We start from the raw sequence: 25123 nt of genomic DNA, 5'->3' as shown, positions 1-25123 counted from the left end.
TGATTTTTGTATATTACTCTTGTATCCTGTAACGTTGCTGAAATTGTTTGTTAGCTCTAATAGTTTTCTCCCCCCGGTGTGTGTTCTTCATTGTTTAGTTTCATCTCCCTTTGCGATCAGAAAATTAAGTATGATAATGATGACGATGATGTTGATGATACTGCTCCTTCTGATGTCTGTGCCGTGGAGTACCAAGAGCCAGCAAGAAATCAAAACTCTCGCTGGAGGAGACCCCACAAAACTCTGCTGGTGACAAAGCGCCTGGTCAAGTTCACAGGCTCTTCCCTTCCTTCCCTCACGTGCTGCTTACCATAGGAATGGGTTGCTGCGGTGATAGGAGCATGGGGGAGGATAGTGAAGGAGGCTGCAAAGTGGAGGAGCTTACAGGCTGTCCAGGGCTGGAGCTGGCACATCCCTCCTCATAATACCTGGGGTCATCCTAAGGGCATGGAGTGTCCCAAGTTCTTCATGCCAAATTGGTCTCTGCTTTCATGGCCATCCTTGGGGAACCCAGAGTGCTGAAGACTACTGTGGGGCAGGCTGAGTCCGGGGGTGACCAGAAATGAACTGCTCAAGCAGCCATAATTTCTCTCCCAACCTTGAGCAAATAATCCCACGTAGTTCAGAAATGTATTGTGCTGAAAAATAGGCCTGGGTACCTGCGTTTGAATCCTGGCTTCACCTCAATGTGCTGTGCGATCTTGAGTCTGTTTTCTCAATTGTAAATTGGAGCTAATAACCTCCTCTTCTTATAGGGTTACTGAGATGGTTAGAAGAGGCCAGTAAGGTACGTCACCCACTGCCTGGCACACGGTAAGTGATCAATGGTGTTGGCTTTTTAGTTATCTTTGGACTGGCTCCCAGCCTGCCTACAGCTCCAGGATGAGGGCACAGCTAAGTGAGTCCATTCTTTCTGGTTCCTACTCCTCTGTTCTGTGGCTGTCCCGCCCAAACCTCTACTTAGGTCTCTCCATGTGCTGAGTCATGCCAGACTGCGCCCTTTGGCAGTGCTCCTGGTATGACCCAACCTCTGGGGTGGACGGGTGAGGGAGACACATGGCTCTGGAGTCTGACACTCTGAATTGCAGTCCTGGTGCCACCACTGAGCAGATGGCTGTCTCCGAGCCTTACTTTCCTCCCCTGTAGAATGGAGATGACTGTATTTATTTCCCAAGGGTGCCATGAAGATTAAACAAGATGCATAGGGGCAGCAGGCCTACATACATGCTCAGTAAATCGTACCTATTACTTTTTTACAATGCTTTTCTGATCGTCTGGGGAGCGCAGCTTGGACTGGTGGCTGGGTGAATAGGAGGCAGACGATGACTGAATTGCATGATGAGCACTGGTCCCATTGCTCCGAGAGCGTGGAGAAGGTACCCTGACTCTGCTAGGGGCTGGGTGGGGAAGGGGCCTAGGGAAGGCCTTCATGAAGAGGGCTCTAGGGGCCTTGAGGGTTCACAGAACAAGGTTGGGGGGGCAGTCCTAGGCTGAGGGTATGGCATGAGCAAGGAGGCAGGAAGGAGTTCATGAATTGGTGAATTCAGGTTGTTGGGTGAAGCTGGAAAGGGAGTGTTGTGGCCAGGTCACAGAGGACCTTGTAAGCCACCATTGAGACCAATCTTTCCTAGGGGGAAATGGGGAGCCAGTGAAGGGTTTATGAAGGGAGTCATGTGACCAGATTTTCATTTCTGAAAGATTTTTCTGGCTGTCCTCTGGAGTCTGGATGGGAGCGGGTGGGAATGGGCACAGGGAGACTCAAGGACTCTTTTCTAATAATCCAAGCAAGAGATGACAGAGGCCAGACTAGGGCAGTGGTGGTGGGGAGGAAGATGGAGTCCAGAGGTATTTAGACAGCAAGCCAGCAAGTGGCAGAGCCAGCATGTGAACCCAGTCCAAAGAAACAGCTGGCCCGCCACTGCCCCCTGGCGGCTGAACGCGGAGCTCACCATGGGTCACCTGAGTGCCACTCAGCTCAGGCCTGGCATAGTGGCCTCCTCTGAAGTCACCAAGTGTGCTCATTAAGCTCCCGCACTGTCTGGACAGATGGACCCGAGTTCACATCTCCCGGCCTCCTCTTTATGTTGTGTGACACGACAAGTCACTTCCCACCCTGAGCCTCACTCTCCTCAGCTCAGGCCCGGCACACAGTAGTTGTGGAGGGGAGCCGGCACTGTCACATCCCACTGAGAGGCACAAATATCTGAGCAGTTTTCTCCCGACTCTGGGCCCTTCCCCAATCCCAGGAACCCAGTGCCTCGCTCTGTCCACTGTGGGCCCCCTGCCCGAGGCTGGCCCTGCCTGGCAGGGGTCCCCCGCCACACTGTCCCTCTCTTCCCCAGAAATGCAGGGCGGGGCCACCACTGACAGCACACCTGGGTGCTGCTATTGGACACTGAGCTTTTGGCTGAGGCACTCCCCCTCACTGAGTCTCAGTTTCCTGGCCTGTAAAATGGGGCCATAATCCCTGTCTGCCTTAGGGTTGCATGTGAAGGGGCTGTATAAACCGTAGAGTACTGTGTTATGGAGCCTTGGCAAAGACCTGCTCTGGTCAGCTGTGACTATCCCACAGCGGTGTCCCATCTAGCCTGGGCTCTTGGGAGGTGAGCTGGACTGGGGTGGAGATTTGGGGGGCAGGGGAGCCTTTCCAACTGCCCTCAAAAAACCCCTATAGATCCCCTCTGCATGGACTGCTGCCTCCCCTGGAAGATTGGAGGGCGTTCCAGCCAGGAGATGGGCCGAGAAGGGCAGGCCTTGCCTCCATTCCTCCAGACAGGTGAGCCTAGGTATTTTTTCATTTTGAGCACGAGTTTTGATCCATGGCCTCGTGCCAAGATTTTGCCATTCTTTCCTGACAAACAACAAGCCTCTGTTTTGTAACCTGCGTTATAAAATGGTTTTATTCACCACTAAGCTGTTCACAAAGAAATAGTAAACATTAGTTAACCGTTAGAGCGTCACCCAAGAGCCCACCTGGCTCTCCTCTGGCCTCAAATGCCCCACAGCCGTCCTCACCCCATTCCTCAGTCTGGAAGGCTCGTCTGCACCTGGTCACCCCACACGTGCTTCAGCTCTCCCTCCAGGGGTCGTTTCCTTGGGCAAAGCACCTCTGATCCCCCATCAGCTTTCTTTGCTGGATGCTCCCCCAGAATTCCCCTCCTCCCCTCCAAGCTCGCGTGGTGATGTGCCCACTTGATAACAGATTGTTGGAATCACTTCTGCCTCCCTTAATACAGGCGAGCTTCCTGCTGGCAGAGTCGGGTCAACACAGCGCCCTCGGTGTCCCCAGGGCCTGCAGGGCCTGGCACTGGGCAGACACTCAATAAACCTTGATAAATGAATGAATGACGAAACAAACTTTGGGCAAGCCAGCCCTCTCTGGGCTACTTCCTTTTTTCTTTTGTAAAAAGGTGACAGTGTTAAGAGTCAAGGCTGGGAGTTGCTGAGGACGTGCTCCCTGGCTGGCTCCGCAAGTGCCCTGCCCACCTTGCCAGGTAGGAGATTCTGTCGTTGCCTCTGCAGGGTGCACTCTGCCAGCTCTGGGATCCAGAGGCGCTGGTGCTGCACCGGACGTCTTGTTCCAGCCCATGTTTGTGTCAGTTTTCTGTGTTCAGAGCCTGGAGAAACTCTTGCACGTGGAGTGGAGCAATCTTTGCTACCTGCAAGGAAACCAGACGAGGCTGTGTTCATGGTGGGAAATTGGCTGTGGGTGGTTAGAAAGGCAGAGATGAGGGTTCAAGTCCATGAACCCTTTGTTTTTAGGCCGGGGATGTGAAGGCTGAAATGAGGCACCGTGAGTCCCCATCATGACAACAGGTGGGCCCAATGAAACCTGGCACAGGGTCCTCTTAACCCCACTCAGCCATGTCCCCCATAATCTGCCCAGGACAGGGGGAGATGGCACTGGGACGCCCGAGGGCCCCAGGGGGCTCCACATGCTGTAGCATCAGGAGAGGGTGACCACGCAGTGCGACAGGGGTGGTGGGACAGCCTGTCACATCTGGGATGCGGGAGCAGCCCTTGGACATGGAGATGTTCTGTGACTTTTGCCTGACAGCCCCAGGCTGCCTCCTTGGTGCTGGCACAGCAGTTTTTTTCTTGCCCAACGACTCAAACACCATTGGAGCAGGAGTGCCTGCGGCACTGGCTCTTGACATTTCGTGTTGTTTAGTTAGTTTGGTTTTTATAGCAGCAGAGCCCCGGTTCAGACTCTGTGCTAAACCATGAAGGATGCAGCTGCCATAGATGGAGGGGCTGGGCCCCCAGGGACCTCACATAGCTCACCCGAGGACCCCCACCTTCCCAAGCCTCATCATTTTCTTGCCTAAAACAGGCCCTGGGAAATCGAGAAAACTCCCATCAACTGAAGAAAATGAACTCAGAATCTGAGGACAGGGAAAGAGTCAGAGCCCAGCTCCTTGCTCGCATAGCCCCTGGACAGCGGCATTGCTGAGGCGTCCAGGCTCTGGGAAGGGCCTTGGCAGCCGGGGTGCTAATGCTTTGCAACAAAGACCCCTTTTACAGGGATGTCTGCCACTCGCTCTCAGGGGCGTCACCTGGGTGGACAGCACTCCTTTGCCCCGTGGGACAGCAGTACAGAAGGACAAGCCCTACGGAGCTCAGGGACAGGGATTCAGGGCCGAGGGCCGAGCCGCCTGGGGTCAGGTCTTCAGAGACACTGGTGGCCAGTGGCCTTGCCCAGTCAGAAGGCAGGGGGCAGGGAGGGGTGCTAAGGGATTGGAGAGCACAGGTGCAGAGCCGGCTGGGGTCTTCACTGCGCTGGGGAGGGTCTCGTCGCCTCGAGACCCTCAATCTTCTTCTCGGAGGCCTTGTCCGGGAGCAGCACGTCCACGGTGTAGCTGACCTTCTTAGTACGCCTCAAGCTGTGGGTGTTGTCGAAGAGCACACGTCTGTAAGGACGGAGGAGTAGTCAGGCCAAGCCGGCCGGCACGTCTGCCTGCCTGGGTGCCCTGAGGATTGGGCAGGTGGGGCCGGAGTGTCAGCCACTGCCCAGCCCCCAGCCCACTGCTCGCAACCATCTCCTTGGATGATGTTTGTGCTCACTAAAGGAATGACAACAGACGCCAGCATGCAGCAGCCCCTCGTGTGTGCCAGGCGTTACGTCAGCACTTCACGGCTCCCTGAGTCCTCAGAGCAGCCTCACACAAAGGTACTATCATCCCCATTTTACGGATGAGGAAACTGAGGCTTAGAGAGGTTGAAGTGACTTTCCAACCATTACAGAGCAAGGGAGGGGAGAGACTGGATTTCCTTATTGCGATGTTCCAACCCAGAGAGGAGCCCTGCTCCCCCCAGGGGAGAGGGCTGAGCTCTCCAAGCCGCTTTTTTTTTTTTTTTGAGGAAGATTAGCTCTGAGTTAACATCTGTTGCCAATCCTCCTCTTTTTGCTGAGAAAGATCGGCCCTGGGCTAACACCCGTGCCCATCTTTCTCTACTTTATATGGGACGCCGCCACAGCATGGCTTGATGAGCAGTGTGTCGGTGCATGCCTGGGATTTGAACCTGCAAACCCCGGGCCACTGAAGCGAGTGTGCGAACTTAACCTCTACGCCACCAGGCCAGCACCCCCCAAGCCACTTTTCATCGCATCTTTTCTAGAAGGCATTTCCTTCAGTGCAGAAGTCCAATGTGAATTCGGCTACGAGATGAGTCATCTAGATTTCTGTCTCCAGCCTCCTGTTTCTCTCTTTCCACAAAGGTGAACTAGGTATGTATTGACTAAGGCATTAGCAAAACTCCTTCTCTTTCTCCAGAGGAAATCAACACTGGGGTCCCGTTCTCCTGGCTCTGTTCCCAATAGAGGTGGGAGGGCAGTGGTGTCCCTGGACAATGCTGCGTCTGGTGAAACTGACCAGATTGCATCTGGCTGGGCAGCCTGGGAAGGAAGGATAAAGGCCTGGAAGAAGCCGTCTCTGAGATTCCCAGAGTGGGGTGGTCCACGTGCCTGGGCAAGCTGGGACCGCTGAAGCTAAGCCCCTGGCAGTTTCTTCTTGTCTCTTAGCCTGTCAAGCCCAACATGGGACTTTCCAGGAGCGGGGTCCATGGCCTCAGGCTGTAAATCCCATTCTCCACAATGTGTCTCTGGCCTTGTACCCACACCAGGGGCCACTCATCAGATCCAACACACTGAAGCCAATTCCCCTGGCGCCCATGGGATCTAGGAGCTTGCACAGACCCCACACCCTCCCTGAGAGCGGGAAATAGAGGACAAACACAGAAGCCAGATTGGCAAGAGACGTCAGCTCAGTTCTCCACCATGAGGAGGAAAACACCTCCAGGGAACCACTCTTACAGACGCCGGCCTTGTCACAGGTGAGGCTCCCGTCCTGGGGCACCTGGTGGGCATTGTAGCGCCGGGTGGGCAGCACCTCCGTCATCTCCCCCGCCCGCTGCTGCTCTCCCCTCTTGGTCTTCAGAAAAACCCCAAAGCCTATGTCCGTCCCATCTGATGTGAACTGCCACCTGCAGGGGACAGAGCCCCATTGATGGCCACCGGCCTAGGCTCCGGGCCCCTCCCAGCCGTGCCCAGGTGTGGAGTGGCCGCCATCCCTACCTGAGCACACAGCCCGGGAACAGGACCTCGGTCTCCACCCGCAGGAAGGAGTCGCGGGCCACGGTGGCCGTGTGCTCGAACTGCGGCCTCACCTGGTTGTGCAGGTAATAGCTCTTGGGCACCTCGCCCCCGTGGTTGATCTGTGGGTGAGGCCGGGTGAGCAAGCACCAGACCACGGCCGTCTCCCCTTCCTCTCCACCCCTGGGCACCCTGTACCTTGCTCGGCACTTGGGGTTGCCATCGGGGTCAGTCATGGTCCCCCCAAACTCCACAGGCAGCTGGTCGGGGCTGATGAACTTTGTCAGCTCCTGCTTCCAGTTACCTGTGGAAGCAAGAAGGGCTCCACGGGGGCTCAGGGAGGCTCGGCAGAGGGGCCAAGCCCAGGGAGGGGACCCGATGCGGCCTTGGCTTGCTCCCCTGGCGTCTACTCCCGAGAGCACCCAAGAGATTTACGTGGCCACCCAGGCCCACGTAAGGCTTTGGGTCGAGGCCCAAAGCCTTGCCTGAGTGTGCAAAGGCCGATGGGCATCAGGCCAAGGTCGGTGCCTGAGTAAAGAGGCTGAGCCAGAGAGAAATGAGGCCTTTCTCGTCGACCTCTGCACCCCAGGTGGATGAGGAGACGGGCAGAAGGCCAAGTCACTCACCTCCTAGAATCACTATCTTCCTTCTCGTCTCCTCACTCAAGAATGACTTGACCAAGTTGAAGGCCACAGGGAACAGCTTGGGGGCTGAAACCATGAAACTCCCTTAGGAAGCTGGACCAGAGAGGACTTCGATATGTAAAGTCACGACCAAGGGCATGAGCTGGACAAGAGTTGGACTGATCTAGATTCTGCCACTTCCTACTGTGTGACCTTCAGCTAGTTACTCACCCTTTCTGAGTCTTATTGCTGTTAACTACAAAATGGAGATGAAATTCCACAATGTATGCATAACACTTGGCACAGTGCCTGGCTCTCAATAAATGGTTGCCTCCCCTGCTCAGCTGTAGGACTTCAGCAATGTTGATTCCCCAGTGGTACCTCTTCCTGTCCTCACTCCAGGTCTTCCCAGGTTGCCTTGGAAGCCTCTTGGGTGCAGGTAGGTGGGGCATCTGCACTAGATCTCATGTCCCACCTGAATCGCTGATGCTTACTGGGTCCTTTCTGTGGGCCAGGCTCTGTGCCACACCTTCTCCACAGACTGTCTCATTTAACCTCACAGCTATCTTATGGGGAAGGTGCCATTACACCCCCGTTTTACAGAATGGGAAAACTGAGGCTCAGTGAGGTTAAATAGACATGCTCAAAGTCACAGAACCAGCTAGATTGGAAGCCGGATCATCTGAGCCCAGAGCACACGTGGCAACCCCCTCACTGTAGGGCCATTGCAGTCCAGGACCATTCCTGCTCAGTGTGTCCACAAACCAGTGTGGTCCATGGACCATCTGTTACCAGTCCATGCCCAGATAAGAAAAGAAAATAACAGCAAACATTTAGAAACGTATTTGACATTGCTATGCATGCTTTTATGTACTCCAAAAGTATCAGTCTGTGAAGGAACGAACTAAAAAAACTAAAAACCAAAAAACCTGATCTTCACAAAGGATGGTTTGAGAAGCCCCCAACTTGGTGGCTTGCCCACTGTCCCCCCCATTCCCTACCCCGCCCTCCCCAGGTGGTCATCCTGGTCATGGGCTCACCTCGAATAGCGATTAAATTCTTCAACATCTCAGGATAATTTGCTTCCAGGATGGCAAAATACTGTGGGGTCAAGAGGGGTCCAGTCGAGGCCATGCTCCAACATCCCCTCCCCGGATTTGGTGGCCTCTGATGCTGCTGTGACGATAGCCCCCTCCCGCGCCCACATCCCTCCTCATCTTCCCTCCGTGTACCTCCTCCTCTGTGACACCCTTGCTTCCCTTTCTACTTGGAGAGGAGACCCCAGGCCAGCTTCACTGGCTGCTCTGTGGGGCCCTAGGGGGCGCCCCCTCCTCCATGGACCGGAAGCTGGTGTGGGCAGTGGCTCCCTGTTGGCCTCAAGCCGGCTGCCTATCTTACCTGCTGGTAGATCTCCACAGCTGGCCTCCACAGGTGTTTCAGGCTCAGCCCCTCCAGGTCAAACACCAGCAGCACTGTCTCAATCTTCCTGCCCAGCTGCACTGACAGTGCAGGTAGATGGGTCAGACAACAGCTCCAGCCGCGACATCCTGGCCAGAGAGACCTGGCACCCCTCCCACCTTCCTGCCACCCCCTCCCCTGGCTGCTCACAGTGTTTTCCAAACAAAGGGTGCGCATCCAGGGTCTGAGGAGACGCCACCTCTGAGCCCTGACACAGTGGCCCTTAAAACACAGTTTTCTCAACACTGTTGCCTGGAATTAGTTAAGTGTGGAATTAGAGACATCACTCATTGCTCATTGGGCATCTTTATGGACAAGAGTATATTATATCAGCAGCATCTGCAGTCCTATGGCTGTGTCCAAGCCAGAGCTATGCTGCCAGCAGGCTGTGTGGCCTGGGGTGGTTTCTTAAGCCCTCTGAGCCTTACTTTCTTCTTCTGTAGAATGGGGATAATTCTAGGCTCTGACAGAATTGCTGTAAGGGCTCAATGAGCCTAGTGCCTGGCATGTGGCTGGTCCATGGTAAATATTAGCAGATATTGTTATTAGTGTCGTCATCACAAGAATTATTGCCTCGAATGGGGAACATCCATGAAGTGGAAGACACTGTTTTGACCCTATCAGATCAGCTGTCTTGTCTGAGAGACATGCATCTGTTCTAACCAGGCACCAAATTTACTGCTTTTCAATTCACTTATACTTGTCACAAGTCTCTGTGGAGGGCTTACTCTGTGTCCAGCCCTGTACCAGAAGCTGGGGACGCAGGCCCTGTCCTAGTCACTAGAGTTAACCACTAGCCAAATTATCCCACAGTGACATAACAGCTCCCCCCCGGGGGTCTTCATCTTAGGCCCCTCGAGACACTTAGACTCACAAAACCAACCAGGACACACTTGTGTTAGAGTCTCTCTGAAGGTTACGGGCCAGGAGACAGAGTCGGGGACGAGGAGAAGGTCTGCAAAGATGGGCGCGGGTCTTTCTTGGCTTGGAGGCCCCATGCCCCACAGAACTCAGTATTTTTTGGTAGCAAGTTCATAGTAGCTTCCAGGGACCCACAGGGGATGTGCTCAGTTCCAAGGGCCACTGCTCTCGGGGACGCCCAAGGCAATGGTTCCCCCCCAGGTGTTTATACTTATGCAATTTACAACCGGGGGCATCTTTTCCATAAGCAAAGCTGACCTTCCGCTGTTCCCAGGGTTCCTAGGGAACAGAGCTGGAGCATTCACTGCACCCAAGGTCAGAGGGGAAAAGGCTCTGGTGGCCCTTGGCTCACTCCGGCAGAGAGCGCCACACACATGGTAGATGCTCATGGATGAGTAACCGCAGGAGAAGCCCACATCCCACGAGAGCCTGGAGTGCCGAGGGCTGGGGAGAAGCAGGGTCGGGGTGCCTGCCCTCTCTGGTCCTGGGGCCACCCTGTAGACATACAAGGCCCACCACGCCCTCCTATGCCAGCCCCGGGTTTCTCACCTTCTGACTCTGCATCTCACACTGCTACATGAGCAGCTCGCAGACCCTATGCGCTTGCGGATCAGGTCCTGCTTGGAGGCTGACAGGAGGAGACCCTTGGGGTCAAGGGTCCCGATGAGGTCAAACCATACGGGGCAGCCTTCGTAGTCATAGCCACACAGACCCCCCGAGTCGTATAGCTGGATCACCTGGACACGGGGGTGAGGTTCTGACTCAAACCAGCCCACCAGGCCATGTCCCTGCTCCATCAGGTGGCTGGAGGTGGTGGAGTGGTAAGGGGGGCATCAGATGGCCTGGGGGATGCTGCACGGGGCTCACCTCTGAGGGCTGCCATGTGAGGATGTTGTCCAGGTCCTGTTGCTTCCGGAACTCCACGTGCTGTGAAGACATGGCAAGACCTGAAGATTGCCTACCCCAAAGGTCCCTCTGCCCACAGCCACCAAGATCCCCCCAGAGCACCCGCAGGCTCTACTGCCGTAGAACTGGGGAGGGGACATGGGGTGGAGGGCTGTGGGGGACCCAGGTCTGATGCAGAAAGGGATCCGAGGAGGAAGGAAGAAGAAACATGAAAACAGGACAGGAGTCCCCACCCTTTCTGGCTAATCCCTGCAGTACAGCCTGTGGAAGGCAGGACGCTCACGAGAACGGGGCCTCACCTTCCGGAGCATGTCCTCGGATTTCTGCACGTCAAACTTCCGAGCTGCAAGGAAAGCCAAAGTAAGAGAGGAGGCTTAAGGGAGGATCTAGAACAAGCCGTTCTCTGAAGTCTCGTGAGGAAACAGTGGGGGTACCCCCAGACTTTTCCCGACACCCCGAGAATACATTGGGGGTCTGGAATTTTTTTGTTTTTTGTGAGGAAGACCAGCCCGGAGCTAACATCCTATGCCAATCCTCCTCTTTTCGCTGAGAAAGATTGGCCCTGGGCTAACATCCATGCCCATCTTCCTCCACTTTATATGGGACGCCATCACAGCATGGCTTGACAAGCGGTGCATAGGTCCGTGCCCGGGATCAAAACCTGCGAACCCTGGGCCACCGAAGCAGGGAGCACGCACTTAATCCCTGCGCCACTGGGCCTGCCCTGGAAATTTTTTTAAAAAACAAGGATTTTTAATCCTCTAGAAGACTTTGGAGGGCCCTGATTAAAGTTTCCAGGCCTTTTAAAACTGTTGGCTTTAGAAGATGATCTAGCCTGTAATATTTGATGTCCCTCTGGGAGCAGAGACCCCTCCCCAGTGTTAGGGGTGGTGAGCAGCATGGGATTTGGAGTTAGATAGACTTGGGCTTGAATTCTAGTTTTGTCTTTTTATTTGCTGTGCAACCTTGAGCAAGTCACTTACCTTCTCTGAGCCTTATTTTTTTTTTAATCTGCTAAATGGGAATAATATCTTTTTCAGAGTTATTCAAAGGATGACATGAGATAAAGTATATAAAGTGCTTGCACATTACTTTGCTCCCAGTAAGTTCTCAATAAACAGTAGCTATTGTTGGGATTACTTCTTTTGAAGAAATAAATGTACTATAATTGAAAATATGATGCTCTATTTTAGAAATGCCATGATAATTGCTCTCTGAGACCGCTGGTTACTGAGGAATTCATTCAGTGATGGGCCTTTGGTAAGATCCAAGGTCAGAGATTTTCAAATGGAAGGAGCCTGACACGCCATCCAGGCTTCCTCTGCCCTGATCATAAGCCACCTCCAGAAAAAAACACCACCAAGGCCACTAGCTCCACCTTGATTATCTCCTGTGACAGGGAGTTCACTACCTCAGCAGGCAGCCCATTCCATTCCTCAGCACCTTTGACTGAGTGAAAGTCTGCCCTGCAATGATTCTAGCCCCATTGTTAAGTCAAAGGAATATATGTCTCTACTTGTCAGCATGGCAAATCTGCAAATATTTGTAGACAGCCATCAGGTTCGCCTGCCCAGTCATTTCTTGAGGCTATATGTATTAAAATCATCTTCTGTATCAGTGCTGTCCAGCAGAACTTTCTGTGAGGATGGACATGTCCTATATCTGAACTGTTCAAGTGCATGTGGCTACTGAGCACTTGAAACGTGGAGAGTGCAGCTGAGGAACCAAACCTTTAATTTAATTTAATTTTAATTGTTAAATGTGGCTGGTGGCTACCGAACGGAACAGAGTAGTTCTGTATACTTCAGAGATTTTAAGATTTTTACTGTACAGATCTTGTCTGTTCTAGGTTAACTTCCTGGATATTTTATGGGGTTTGTTGCTATTTTGAATGATATCTGATGTTTCATTATATTTTACAGTTGGATATTGCTGTGTAGAGAAATGCTATTGATTCTTGTATCTGGCAATATTGCTGAACTTTCTTTTTAGTTCTAGAGTTTTTCTGTTGATCCTGTTGGTTTTCAAGGGAGATAAGCAAATATTTTAACTCTTCTCTTCAAGTCTTTATACCACTGATTATTTTTTCTTTCCTTATAACATTGGCAAAGGTCTCTAGTTCTATGCAGAAACCATCAAGTTGATTGACATCATCCTTTCCCTGCACCCGATCTTAAAGAAAATGCATCTAAATTTTTTCCTTAAGCGTAACATTTATTGTAAGATTTTTGCTATATAGCCATTACCAAGCTAAGGAAATTCCATTCTATTCCTAGTTTAGTAAGACTTTTGTTTTGTCTTATAAACAGGATTTGAACCTTTTCAAATGCTTTGTCTGCATTGGGATGTGGGATAGCCACATAATTTTTCATTTTTAACTCTATTAATGTGTTCAATGACACCGATAGATTTTCTCATGTTGAATTCTTGCATACCTAAGATAAACTCTCCTTAATCATGCTGTATAATTTAATACCCTATTGGATTCTATTATGTAATATTGTATTTAGACTTCTTTACATCTACGTTAATATGTGAAACGAGCCTAGAATTTTCTTTTCTTTTATTGTCCTTATCTAGCTTTGGAATCAAACTTACGCAGGCCTCATAAGGTAACTTCTCTTTTATATATATATATTTTCTCTCTCTCTCTCTCTCTCCCCCCATATATATATATATATATATACATATGTTTTTTTTTTTAGGAAGACTGGCCCTGGGCTAACATCTGTGCCCATCTTCCTCCACTTTATATGGGACGCTGCCACAGCATGGCTTGACGAGCGGTGCGTCAGTGCGCGCCCGGGATCTGAACCTGTGAACTCTGGGCCGCTGAAGCAGAGCAGGCAAATGTAACCGCTACGCCACCAGGCCGGGCCCTCTTTTATATATTTTTAACCAACTTGAACAATTTGTATAAGTAGGAATTAGCTGGTCTTAAAATTTTGGAGGAGTCTACCTTTAAAGCCATTGGGGTTTGAGTTTTAGTGGGGGAGGTTTTTATTACCATTTAAATGGCTTTAATATTTATTAGTCTGTTGAGACCTTCTATTTCTTCTTGCTGAATTTTGGCCTTATATATATTTTAAAGGAATGTATCAGTTTCATTTAGATTTTCAAATTTGTGAGTGCATACTTGTACATAATATTCCTTTATCAACTTTAAAAAAAATCTCTGTGGTCTCTATAGGAGATTTTTCTACTGAGAACCAGCGTGGTTTCTTGTCCTATAGACAGTGGTTTGGACACTGCTGATGGGTCCTCATAGTTTTTCCAGTAGCACCTACTATGTGCCAGGCTGGGAGGATGGCGCAGGCTCAGTCCCTGCCCTCATGGAGCTGCCATCCAAGTGGGAGAGATGGACGTGGACATGGGATGGAGATCAAGAGAAACAAAGGGAAGTGACTTCAGAGGGAGGGTCAGGGAAGGTCCCCCTGCATCCGGCCTGAGGGAGGAGCCTCTGAGAAGTTCAGCCCCAGCGATCGCCCTCTCCTCTGCCTGTGTCTTGACTTCATGAGTCAGGGAGTGGCTGCAGAGCTGAAGTTGAAGTGGATGGGGCCACGTCAGCAGGTTTGACATGGCATACAGGGAGAGGCATCAGGATACCTGGCACCCTCTCCCAATCTTAGATCCTGTTCCTCTCCCCTGACCCAGCAGCCTACAGTCTCTGTGATTTCATTCCTTTGTCAAAGACACCCCAGAGACCTGAAAAGCTGGTTTTTAAACCCGAAAAGATTCCAAAGGAGAGAGGGCTGATGCCATATCAAGGGGCTTCAAGAAATCTACCATCGTAACTTCTTCTTTAGCCCAGGTGGAGGAAAATGACATGAAAATGACTTGTTAAAAATGGAATAGAGGGGCCGGCCTGGTGGCGTAGTGGTTAAGTTCACGTGCTCTGCTTCGGTGGCCCGGGGTTCGCAGGTTTGGATCCCAGGCGCGGACATATGCACCGCTCATCCAGCCACGCTGTTGCAGCAGCCCATATACAAAAAATAGAGGAAGATTGGCACAGATGTTAGCTCAGGGCTAATCTTCCTCACCAAAAAAAAAAAAAAAGGAATAGAAACTGCTGCAGCCAAGAGAGTCTAAGGAGACATGACAACTAAATGTGATGTGGTGTCCTGGATGGGACCCTGGAACAGAAAAACTAGGGGAATCTAAATAAAGCATGGATTTTAGTTAATAATCATGTACCAATATAGGTTCACTAATTGTAACAAACGTACTACAAGAATGTAAAATATTAAACAGCTCTTTTTTTGTGTGTGTGTGCAGGGGAAGATTCACCCTAAGCTAACAACTCTTGCCAATCTTTCTCCTTTTTCTACCTTTTCCCCCCACAAAGCCCCAATACATAGTTGTGTATAGTTATGAATTCTTCTAGTTCTTCTAAGTGGGCCGCCACCACAGCATGGCTACTGACAGACAAGTGGTGTGGTTCCACGCCTGGGAACTGAACCCAGGCTGCCGAAGTGGAGGGCACCCAACTTTAACCGTTAGGCCATCAGGGCTGGCTCAAGAATGTAAAATATTAATGGTGGAGGAATTGGGTGCAGTGTATATGGGAAAATTCTGAACTATCTCCATAACTTTTCTGTAAACCAAAACCATTCTCAAAACTAAAGTTTGTAAAAAATAATAATTTTAAAAAATAACCAAATAGAATAGAACAGAAAGGGGGACTTCCTCTGTGCAGGCCTGTGACCTCATGTCTGACTCACAGCATCTTGAAGGTAGGGACCAATAGTACACCCATCACACAGAAGAGGAAAGTGAGGCTGAGCGAGAGTGCACAGCTTGCCCTGGGCACACCGTTAGCACGCAGCAGAGCTGGATTCAGTCACAGGTTTGCCTGATTCCAAGGCTGGCGTTTCCCCTGCAGCCTGGCTTCTGACTTTCCTCCTGGCTCCTGACTTTCCTCCTGGCTCAAGTTTAAAATCAGTTCCACGCGGTGTACTAAGTTGAGCTGAATTTCTCCCTAAGCCCTGGGTGGTTTCTTTTATTCTAATAACTTTACACTGCTGCCCCAATTCCTAGAAAACTTCTTCTCTAACTTTAATTAAATCTACTTCCTGCAGTGTTCGTTGGGCACCTGCTCGGTGCCAGGTTTTCTGAGGGGACGACACAGGCTTGTCTTCAAGGAACTGGAGACAGACCCAAAGGCAAGTCCTGTACAGCGTGTTTAGCGACATCTGACACAAGGCCTGGCCAGGCCTGTCATCCTGAGAACCTCCCAGTGCTGACGCTAACCTCACCTCGACGCTGTGCCCACCTCGCACCACGCCCTCTCATTAACACTCACAACAGCCCGTGGGAAGGTGGCCTCACCCCTACTTTGCAGATGGAGAAACTGAGGTTTGGCGGGGTTTTTGTGCCGTGCTGATTTGAAAGGGAGCTCAGATGCTGGCTGAAAGTGGGCTGATTCCAGGGACTGTGTTCATTACCACTCTGCAGCACTGTCCCCCAAAGTCTCCCACCCCTTCCCCTGAGACCCTCCTTCCCCTTCCGCCACCTGCAACCCTGCTGGCCTCACCTCGGAGCCAGCGCAGGAGGAAGTAATCATCAGGATTGGGCAGGGCGGGCAGCAGGTCCTGGATGTTCTCCTGGAACTGAGGGGGCATATGATGGCCAGAGGGCCTCTCAAGACCCCCAAACCCCAAGCCCCTCCCTGACTCTTCTCACCCTCAGTCTGCCGTCAGCCCTGCCCAGAGACCAAAACAGTTAGCAGCAGCTGGGAACGGGGCACCCCCAGCCCACTATAGCAGGAAGAGTTGGGTCCTTCTCAAACTCTGGGGGTTCTCTGACCACCCCAGACCCTCAGTCTTTAGGTTTGAGGTGGGGCCCAGCCATCCCTGTTTTTACAAAGATCCCCAGTGAATCTGATGCAGGCAGACCAGAACATTTTAGGACTGCATCTTGAAGGTCTGGATTTGGAAGCAAGTTATTTAACATCTCTGAGCCTCAGTTTCCTCATCTGTGAAGTGGGGATAATGATGAACTTGTGCCACTCAAAGGAGTTTGTGCAGGTAAAGCACCGAAGCCTTGGACAGCAGAAGCTTTGTGGAAACAACCCAAGGCAAAGATCAGCAGGGAGGGACCGAAAGAGAAGCCAGGGATGCCTCATCCGGGGCTGGGGCGAAGCGGAGGGACTGACCCGCTGGGGGTGCCTTTTCCTACTGATAGAGTTTGGGGAAGTTGCTGGGAGTTTGGGTTTGGGACTAAGGCTCAGGTCTGAGAGAGAGGAGACCCCACTTCTGTGGGGACTGAGGGAGCTGCAGGCAAGGCCCGGAGGGCTGGGTTTGCAGGGGAACCTGTGAACAGAATCTGGGATTAGCCACAGATGCCGGTGAAGCTATAGGAAGCTGTCTTGGTGGCCGTCCACCAAACCACCTTTAGCTTTACGGATGATGTTTAAAATAAGAATGTATTCAGGATTGCTCACATAATTAAAAATGAATAATCAGTTTAAACTTCTCCAACGTTAACAAACAACCTGAGCGACAGCATCTCCTATAATAATCCCCAGTCCAGACAGGCGCCCGGAATGCAGGTCTCCGCACCTTGAACAGCTGCGGTGTCTGGGCTCCTGATGAAGCTTTTTGGGGGATGGGGGACAGTACCGCCTGAGAAACGATGACTCCGCATCCCTCAGCCCCTCCAGGTCACCAGATTCCCTCCTTTGAACCTCAGAATGTGCCCTGAGGCAGGAGGGGCAAAGGTCACATTCCTGCTTTGCAAATGGGGAAACTGAGGCTGGGATAGTAGTGGGGGGGGTCTTCTCCAGGGACCAAGTGAGGACCCTGCAAGGCCAGGAGGAGGGCACACCTTCCCACCTCAAGGCCACTCCCCTCTTGGAAGGCATGTCAAGTAAAAGAGAAAGCCACTAGGCAGGTGCCGGGGAGGGTCTGGAGTCACTCGGCAAAAAACCTTGTCTTGTGATGATGGCAAACGGAGAAAGGAGAGTCTGGCGGTGAGACCCCCGGTAGTCAAAACTAGGCTTAGGAAAACGCTAGAAGGAAATGCTCCTAGGGATGGTTGTCTAGACCTCTGGGACCACTCCTGGTGACCTCTCCTCCTTCTTCCTACTTTTCTCTTTTTCTCTAATTTTTAAAATAACGAGGGCCGGCCCCGTGGCTTAGTGGTTAAGTGAGCGCGCTCCACTGCTGGCGACCCGGGTTCGGATCCCGGGCTCACACCGACGCGCTGCTTCTCTGGCCATGCTGAGGCCGCGTCCCACATACAGCAACTAGAAGGATATGCAGCTATGACACACAACTATCTACTGGGTCTTTGGGGGGAAAAAAATAAATAAATAAAATCTTTAAAATAACGAGCATTCATTTCTTTTAGATAATGGAAAAAATAAGAATAAGATTTTTACATTGTTTAAAGCTCTTTGGCCCACAGGCATCTCCATCATAAGTCACCCCCAAAGGCCAGGTGTCGTGTCCCTCCTATAAGCCCAGTGTCTGGGGCTTCCCTAAGATCTTCGCCAGTGGGGAGACAGAAGGTTCACCAGGAGACTCCCCTTCCTTCACCTGTGGACTCCTCCTTCATCTGGAGACCCTCTACTTCTAGAACCTGCTCCTTTATCTGGGACTTCACCCAGGGACCTCATCCTTTACCTGGGGCCTCCTTCCTTCACCTGGGACCCCTATCTCCTTCACTAGGAGTTCGCCGAGGGCCCCCTTTCACCCAGCGTCCTCATTCTTCCCTGGAGGACCCTCAGGTTCTCCCCAGGGCAGTAGCCTCAAAAGAAATTATTCTCCACAAGTCTGAAGCTGCCCTTTCACAGGCCTAAAGTGTGAGCCAGAGTTTTGAACCTCCAACCCTGAAGTCAGTTTCCAGTCCCTGGCCATCTGCAAACCCAATTAATGCTGTGGCACCAAGACCTGGATATGCTCCCCCTCCCCACGGCTGTGACATTCCCAGGTGCAGCCTGTAGGGCGTCTTGAAATCACCCCAAACCCCTTCACTTCCCTTTAATGAAAACATTAATGATACGGAGAAGGCTTGGGCCCTGGGGAGTCAGAAAGCCACAAAGAGAAACCAAAAGAATTTTACAATCTGGCCAGGAGACCTGGGAGTCTGCCCAAAGCTGCCCCAAAGCCTGAGGGCAGTGCCCTTCCCACCCCAACCAGGGAACAAGGGCCAGCGCCCAGGGGCAGGGAGCCAGCAGTGGGAGGAAAGCTGGATTTGGCCCCAGAGTTGCCCAGAGAAGGGCTCCTCAGCAACTGCGGGCCGGCAGGCTGGGCAGAGGTGCTCTGCAGGATCCTTTTCCAGGCTGCGAGGGGAAGCCGAGGTGGGCTGCAACAGGCTGCTAGGGCCCCTCCCCAAGCCTCCCAGCCGGCGGAGCCCCTCACCCTGGCCAGCGCCTCCTGCTGCTGGGAGCTCAGGTCCCCAACTCGGCCACTCATGGTGCCTGCTAGTGGGCAGGATGTGTCTGCCAGCCCGCCGCCTGGCATCGCAGCCTGTTTTGACAGATATCGGTCCCGCCTCCACGGGAGGGCACCAGTCCTGCCCCACCCCATTCAGTTCTCCCCTCCCCTTGGGTTTTTTTTTTTTTTTTTTGCCATGGTCTCCAAGATGCATCCTACTTAAGGTAGGGAAGCGACGGGCACCGACAGGGGTCCCAGAACACCGACTTGAATGGGCGGCAGCAAGCACCCTCACACCTCCAGGCATCCTCATCCCAGTGGCTCCTACAGGTTCCCCCGTGGCAGGGAAGGGGGAGAGCATAAAGGACACTTGGGCAAGTTTCAGGGGACACACGAGATCCCCTTCAGAGCAAAATGGAGGAATTTTTTATAAACCTGGCTCAACCCTCTAGGTGATCCCCAGGCCTTTCTGCCCATGGGGGCCCCAACACCCCTCCCCTGGCCTTGAACACAGGCGGCGCCCTGTCAGTGCTCACTAGCTGATAGAAGAGCCCTGATGTGCAGAATGGTTCCAGCCTTCAAGATGGCCGAGATGATTAGATAAGAAGAGCTGCCGTGGGTTAGCTTGACACAGCACACCCAGTAAGCGTGCAATGTTAGGAATACGGTTTCATAATTATTATTATTGATACTGTCACCAGAGCAGTGAGCTGTGAGGGTGGAGATCCTGGGATGGCCCCCACGCCGAGCTCCTGGGTAGGATCCACAGCCCAAAAGCCACGGAGTGGGACGTGGCAGTGGTCAGATGGAAGCCCTGGTAGGGTGATGGAGGGGTTGGGAGGCCAAGGGGTGGTGGGCGGCTGACACAGGTATCCAGGATGGCATCCGAGAACCAGGCAGAGGTCACGGCCTGAAGTGCTGTGTTGCACATACATGTGTACGTAAGTGTGATGATGTATTACACGTGGTAATTTTTTACCTTTGACTCTGGTCATCATCATCTAGGGTGACTGATAAGAATTTTGGAAGCAAAATCTGTTCTGCTTCCAAATTTCAGAAACAACATTTCTCAGGTCACTGGGAAGGTGAGAAAATGCAAGTTGGCAGGAATTTTCGAGAGAGAGGAGCAGGTGAGAGGTGAAGATGAAGGGGCATAAATTGGGCCATTGGAACCTTCTCCCTCTGCCCTCCTTTGGAATCAAACCACATTTTGCATTATATTCCATTTGGACAGCACTGTCCTAGAGGGATTTTAAGTCTCAAAAAAAAGCAAAGAAATCACAAAAAGCTAAAAGAACATAAAAGCGACGCTCACCAACTCTCTAGAAGGGCATGCTCTGCACTTAAAAGCAATGACAGAAGTCACAAAGGGACAATCAGTTGATTTGATGACATAAAAATGCAAAAACCTGTTAAACAAGAAACAGAATTAAGGCATTATGTCAATAGCTGCTGATGTGAGTTTGGGGAAAATAAAATGTACGAAAATTGATATCTTTATCAAGAATGCATGCAAATTGATAAGAAAAATACTAAGGCCCTAAGAAATGGGTAAAGGACTCAAAACACCAATTTTCAGAGGAGGAAATACACAGGGGAAACAACCAAGTAGGTAAATACTCAACCTCCAGGTCATCAAAGAAATGGGTGTACAAGCAAGGAAACGCTTTTTCCTCCCCAAGTCAGCGACAAAACAGGACAAAGAACACACACACGCATGCACAAAACCTTTTTTAAAAATGATAATAAAGTTAGTTAGAAGTTGGTGAGATGGAGACATTCATACATTGCTGGCAGGACTGGAAATGGGTTCAGCTTCTACTTGACAACGTACAATAGGATCCTTCCATAGTTTACTACGTAGCCCAGTAATAATCCTAAGTAACAGAAAACTTTTTCTATGCCGGCCCCATGGCTTAGCGGTTAAGTGCGCGCGCTCCGCTGCTGGCGGCCCGGGTTCAGATCCCGGGCGCGCACCGACGCACCGCTTCTCTGGCCATGCTGAGGCTGCGTCCCACATACAGCAACTAGAAGGATGTGCAGCTATGACATACAACTATCTACTGGGGCTTTGGGGGAAAAAATAAATAAATAAAATTATAAAAAAAAAAAAGAAAACTTTTTCAGCTTAAAGTTGTTTGTGCATTGTTAATAGGAACATTGGGAACAATTTTTCAGGAAACATGGAGCTTAATGCAGTGGATGAAGAGTCTATAATGACATGGAAAAAATACCAGGAAATCATCTGTAAGAGATAGGACCACACTATGTATGCCTTGTGCTTCCAGAATGGAAAACAAAATCCAGTCAATAAAAGAAGAGCCAGACGAGAAAAGAAATTTGTCCTTAACTTTTCCCAGTCTCTGAGAAAAATGCCACAAGTAACACATCACCGCCCAAGAGAAGCCTTTATTTAACCAGCGCTTGCGAGTGTTTTCCATGAGCCAGGCCCTGCTCGACGGGCTTTGTAAATATTAGCTCAGTGTTGTCTGACAGACAGATTAGGGGAGCCACATAGGTAACTTTAAATTCTCTGGTAGCCTCATTAAGAAGTTTAATTTTAGGGGCCGGCCCACGGCTTAGTGGTTAAGTTCAGCACACTCCACTTTGGCAGCCTGGGTTCGCGGGTTCAGATCCAGGGCACAGACATACACCACTTGTCAGCCATGCTGTGGCGGCGACTCACATACAAAATAGAGGAAGATGGGCACAGATGTTAGCTCAGGGCTAATCTTCCTTAGCAAAAAAAAAAAAAAATTAATTTTAATAATATATTTAACATAGTGTATCCAAAATATTATCATTTCAACATGTTATCAGTATGATTAATAAATGAGATTAATTATCTCATTACTGATTAATAATGAGATATCGTGCATTTTTTAAATCAAGTCTTTGAAATCCAGCATGCATTTAGCATAGCATATTTCTTTTTTTTAAGATTTTATTTATTTATTTTTCCCCCCAAAGCCCCAGTAGATAGCCGTGTGTCATAGCTGCACATCCTTCCAGTTGCTGTATGTGGGACTCGGCCTCAGGATGGACGGAGAAGTGGTGCCTCGGTGTGCGCCCGGGATCTGAACCCGGGTCACCAGCATCGGAGCATGCGCACTTAACCACCAAGCCATGGGGCCGGCCCAGCATAGCATATTTCAATTCCAACCAGTGGCATTTCAAATGCTCAGTAAGCCCCATGTGATGTTGTGGGTTGAATTTTGTCCCCCTCAAATTTGTATGTTGCAGTCCTAACCCCAGTGCGTCAGAATGTGGCCTTACTTGGAAATAGGGTCGTTGCAGATGTAATGAGTTAAGGTGAGGTTGTAGGGGAGGCGGGTGGGCCCCTGCTCCAATATGACTGGTGTCCTTATAAAAAGGGGAAATTTGGATTCAAATACGCACACGGGGAGAATGCCGTATGAAGATGAACACAGAGATTGGGGTGATGCTTCTACAAGCCAAGATATGCCAAAGATTGTTAATAAACCATCAGAAGCTGAGGGGGGAGGCGTGGAACAGATTCTCATTCACAGCCCTTAGAAGGAACCAACCCTGCTGACGCCTTGATCTTGGACTCCTAGCCTCCAGAACTGAGAGAGAACAAATTGTGTTGTTTACACCACTCAGTTTGGGGTACTTTGCTATGCCAGCCCTCGCAAACTAATAAAGGTGGTGAGCTGCCATAGTGGACAGTGCAGGGTTAGCTCATTTCATCCTCCAGACACGTTCTGAGGTTGGCACTATCATTATTGTTGTTCCTGGACCGGGAAACTGAAGCTCAAGGAGCCTCCCGCCGTCTCTCAGCCCCAAGCAGCAAAGCTCGGATGGGAACCAGGGCAGGCTGGTGCAGGTCCAGGCACCCCTCACCAGGCCGTGTCCTTCTGCCTGCCAAGCTGCGTGGTTCCTGGTCACCCTCAAGTCCCTGTTGATGGTGCTCAGGGCAAGCTACCCCAGGAGGCACCACTCTGGTATGCGGATTATTTCTAGCTGAAGACAACAAGGACTCAGAGAACTCAGGAAGAATATTTGAGTTTCCCCTCCCAAACTGCCTAAAGAATTTAAAACAAAAGATCTGTTTCAGGAAGGAGTTGTTATCATGATGGCTGTAAAGATAATGTAGGATAGAGGTTACAATAGGAAAGGCACCAAGCCTCTTTTATCAAAAACTCTGTCTCTCCCTGACCACATTATCTATAGATGACCCTGAAAAGAATTGTCTTCCTGCCGTCTGAAGTCCCAGACCACTACCCACCCCCAACACCTTCCTCGCCTTTAGCTGCAATACTTAAGCAAGCAGCTTAGAGAGAGGGCCGAGTTGCTCATTTCTGAGTTTCTCCCATGTATACATGTTATTAAACTTGGTATTATTTTCTCCTGCTAACCTGTCTTGTTGATTATTTGGCCAGCCATGAGAACCTTAAGGAAAAGGGCAGAGGGAGGTTCTCCCTCTCCCCCGACACTGTCTTTCCAACACAGGGCGGATGCCCTCCGCTGAGCCTGTGGCATGCCGCCACCTCCTCAAATTTCATATCAGCTATTGCTGGGTGTGGAGGACTTTCATTCTAACTCTCTGGGCACCAGTGGTTTGGGGGACACACGACTCCCCTCTTCCACGGTGGCCCACCTCCTCCCACCTTCTGAAATGTGGCTCCTTCCCTTGGTCCCCGCTGACCCATGGGCTGAGAAGCCGGATTGTGATGATGGTGTTGTCTTGGCATGTAACCCTAATCTCACACCTCCCTGCCCACCCACTGCACTGCCTCTCCCTCCCATCTTCCAGGTGCTCCTAAAACTCCTGGCAGCTCTCAGTGGCCGCAGGTGCCCTGCTTGCTGTCCTAATTCAAGCCTGTAACCTGCCGACTAAAGGAAACATGTGGGGTGAAGGGCGTCTCCATTGTTGGGGTGGGGTCAGGCTCTGCAGGAGCCCAGCCCACTCTCCCCCCACATCATGACTAAGTCAATCCCATCCTGTGGATGTCTTGGCTGACAGAAGCCACTGGATGCCCCTCCAAACGCTTGGCTTGGATTACCCTGGGTGGAGGGGTTGGGAGGGGGTGTCTGCCTAACACAGATGCCCAGGGCAGGGGTGGCCCCACGCCTGGGCCTGCCTAGGAGGAGGAAATTAGGCTCTAGGGCAGCTGGGGGAAGGTTTCCTTGGCTCCCCCCACCAACTCAGGGAGACCCCAGGGAAAGGCAGGGCCTGGTGTGGACACATCCCCCCTACTCTCTGCTCCCTAGGAAGGGAGATGGCCTGGGAGAGAGAGAGGTGGGCAAGGGGAGCCTGACCAACGACCACAAAGACCTGGGACCAGGGAAAGAGGGGGGTATGGGTCTGGGGCCACAACTGGATTTCTATCTTTCTTCCCCAAAGCCAGGAGGTCCCTGGCCTTCCCAAGCACACAGCACCAGGTGGGGCATGTGTGGAGCTATCTATCACCCCTTGCTGCTCCTTCCTACCACAGAGCCTTTGCACATGCTATTCACACTGACTTGAACACTCTTCCCTCACCTCCTCCTTCCACTCTGCCTCGTTAGTGACTCCTCAACTCCTCTGATCCCCCAGGTAAACACTCAAACAGATCTCTACTCCTCCTTCCCACAGTATTATTCTCTTTAGACATTGCTTGGTTTGACTATTTGACTCACCCTCTTAACTGTCAGCCCCACGAGGGCATGGACCACATTTACCGTGCTCACCATGGTGCCCAAGTGCCCATTTTACATGTGCGCAGACAGAGATTCAGAGGCTAGTAAGAGCCAGAGCCAAGATTTGAACCCTTATCTATCTGCACCCAAGGCCTGGATCCTTAACCACCACCTGTCCTGGTTCCCTGAAGATAGAGTGTTCTAGCAGAGGTCTAAGCAAGAGCACTGAACTAGGGGGTCCTGGAATGTCCCCCAGAGGAGATGCTATTTGAGCTGGGCCTCCAAGGAGGCAATGGGAGGAAGAGGTGGGGGTGGCCCTTCTAGGTGGAGGTGGCCGCCGGAAGAAACTCCCAGAGGTCAGAGAGATGAGGGATGCTACGAGAACAGGGGCTCAAAAAGATTGAGGTCAGGCCATGAAGGAAATTTAGGCCGTGCTGGGGACTCTGGGCGACGCCCTCTCAGGGCGGGAAGCTTTTGAAGGTTTTAGAGTAAGAGACTGATGTGATTGCACTGTGCCAGCGAGATAATCCTGGGCCTGGTGTGAAGAATGACTTGGAGACAGCAGACGCGCAGAGTAGGGAAACCAGTCAGGAGGCTATTGC

At 51.3% G+C, this 25123-nt stretch overlaps 1 protein-coding gene across 1 annotated transcript; it reads right to left on the bottom strand.

The window, feature by feature from the left end:
• Window positions 1-4771: 4771 nt before the first annotated feature.
• LOC101389886 (SEC14-like protein 4) lies at window positions 4772-18917 on the bottom strand. The gene is given in 14 exon segments (XM_087423615.1): window positions 4772-4910; window positions 6094-6100; window positions 6314-6483; window positions 6575-6714; window positions 6784-6896; window positions 7219-7302; window positions 8256-8316; window positions 8614-8709; window positions 10144-10193; window positions 10196-10331; window positions 10462-10521; window positions 10800-10843; window positions 16034-16109; window positions 18864-18917. Coding segments are annotated over 14 exon segments (1230 nt in total).
• Window positions 18918-25123: the final 6206 nt, after the last annotated feature.

The sequence above is a fragment of the Ceratotherium simum genome, chromosome 35 (assembly GCF_057802395.1).
Source record: "Ceratotherium simum simum isolate JZ-2026a chromosome 35, ASM5780239v1, whole genome shotgun sequence".
Lineage (NCBI taxonomy): Eukaryota > Metazoa > Chordata > Mammalia > Perissodactyla > Rhinocerotidae > Ceratotherium > Ceratotherium simum.
This window is presented reverse-complemented; position numbering and strand designations above follow the sequence as displayed.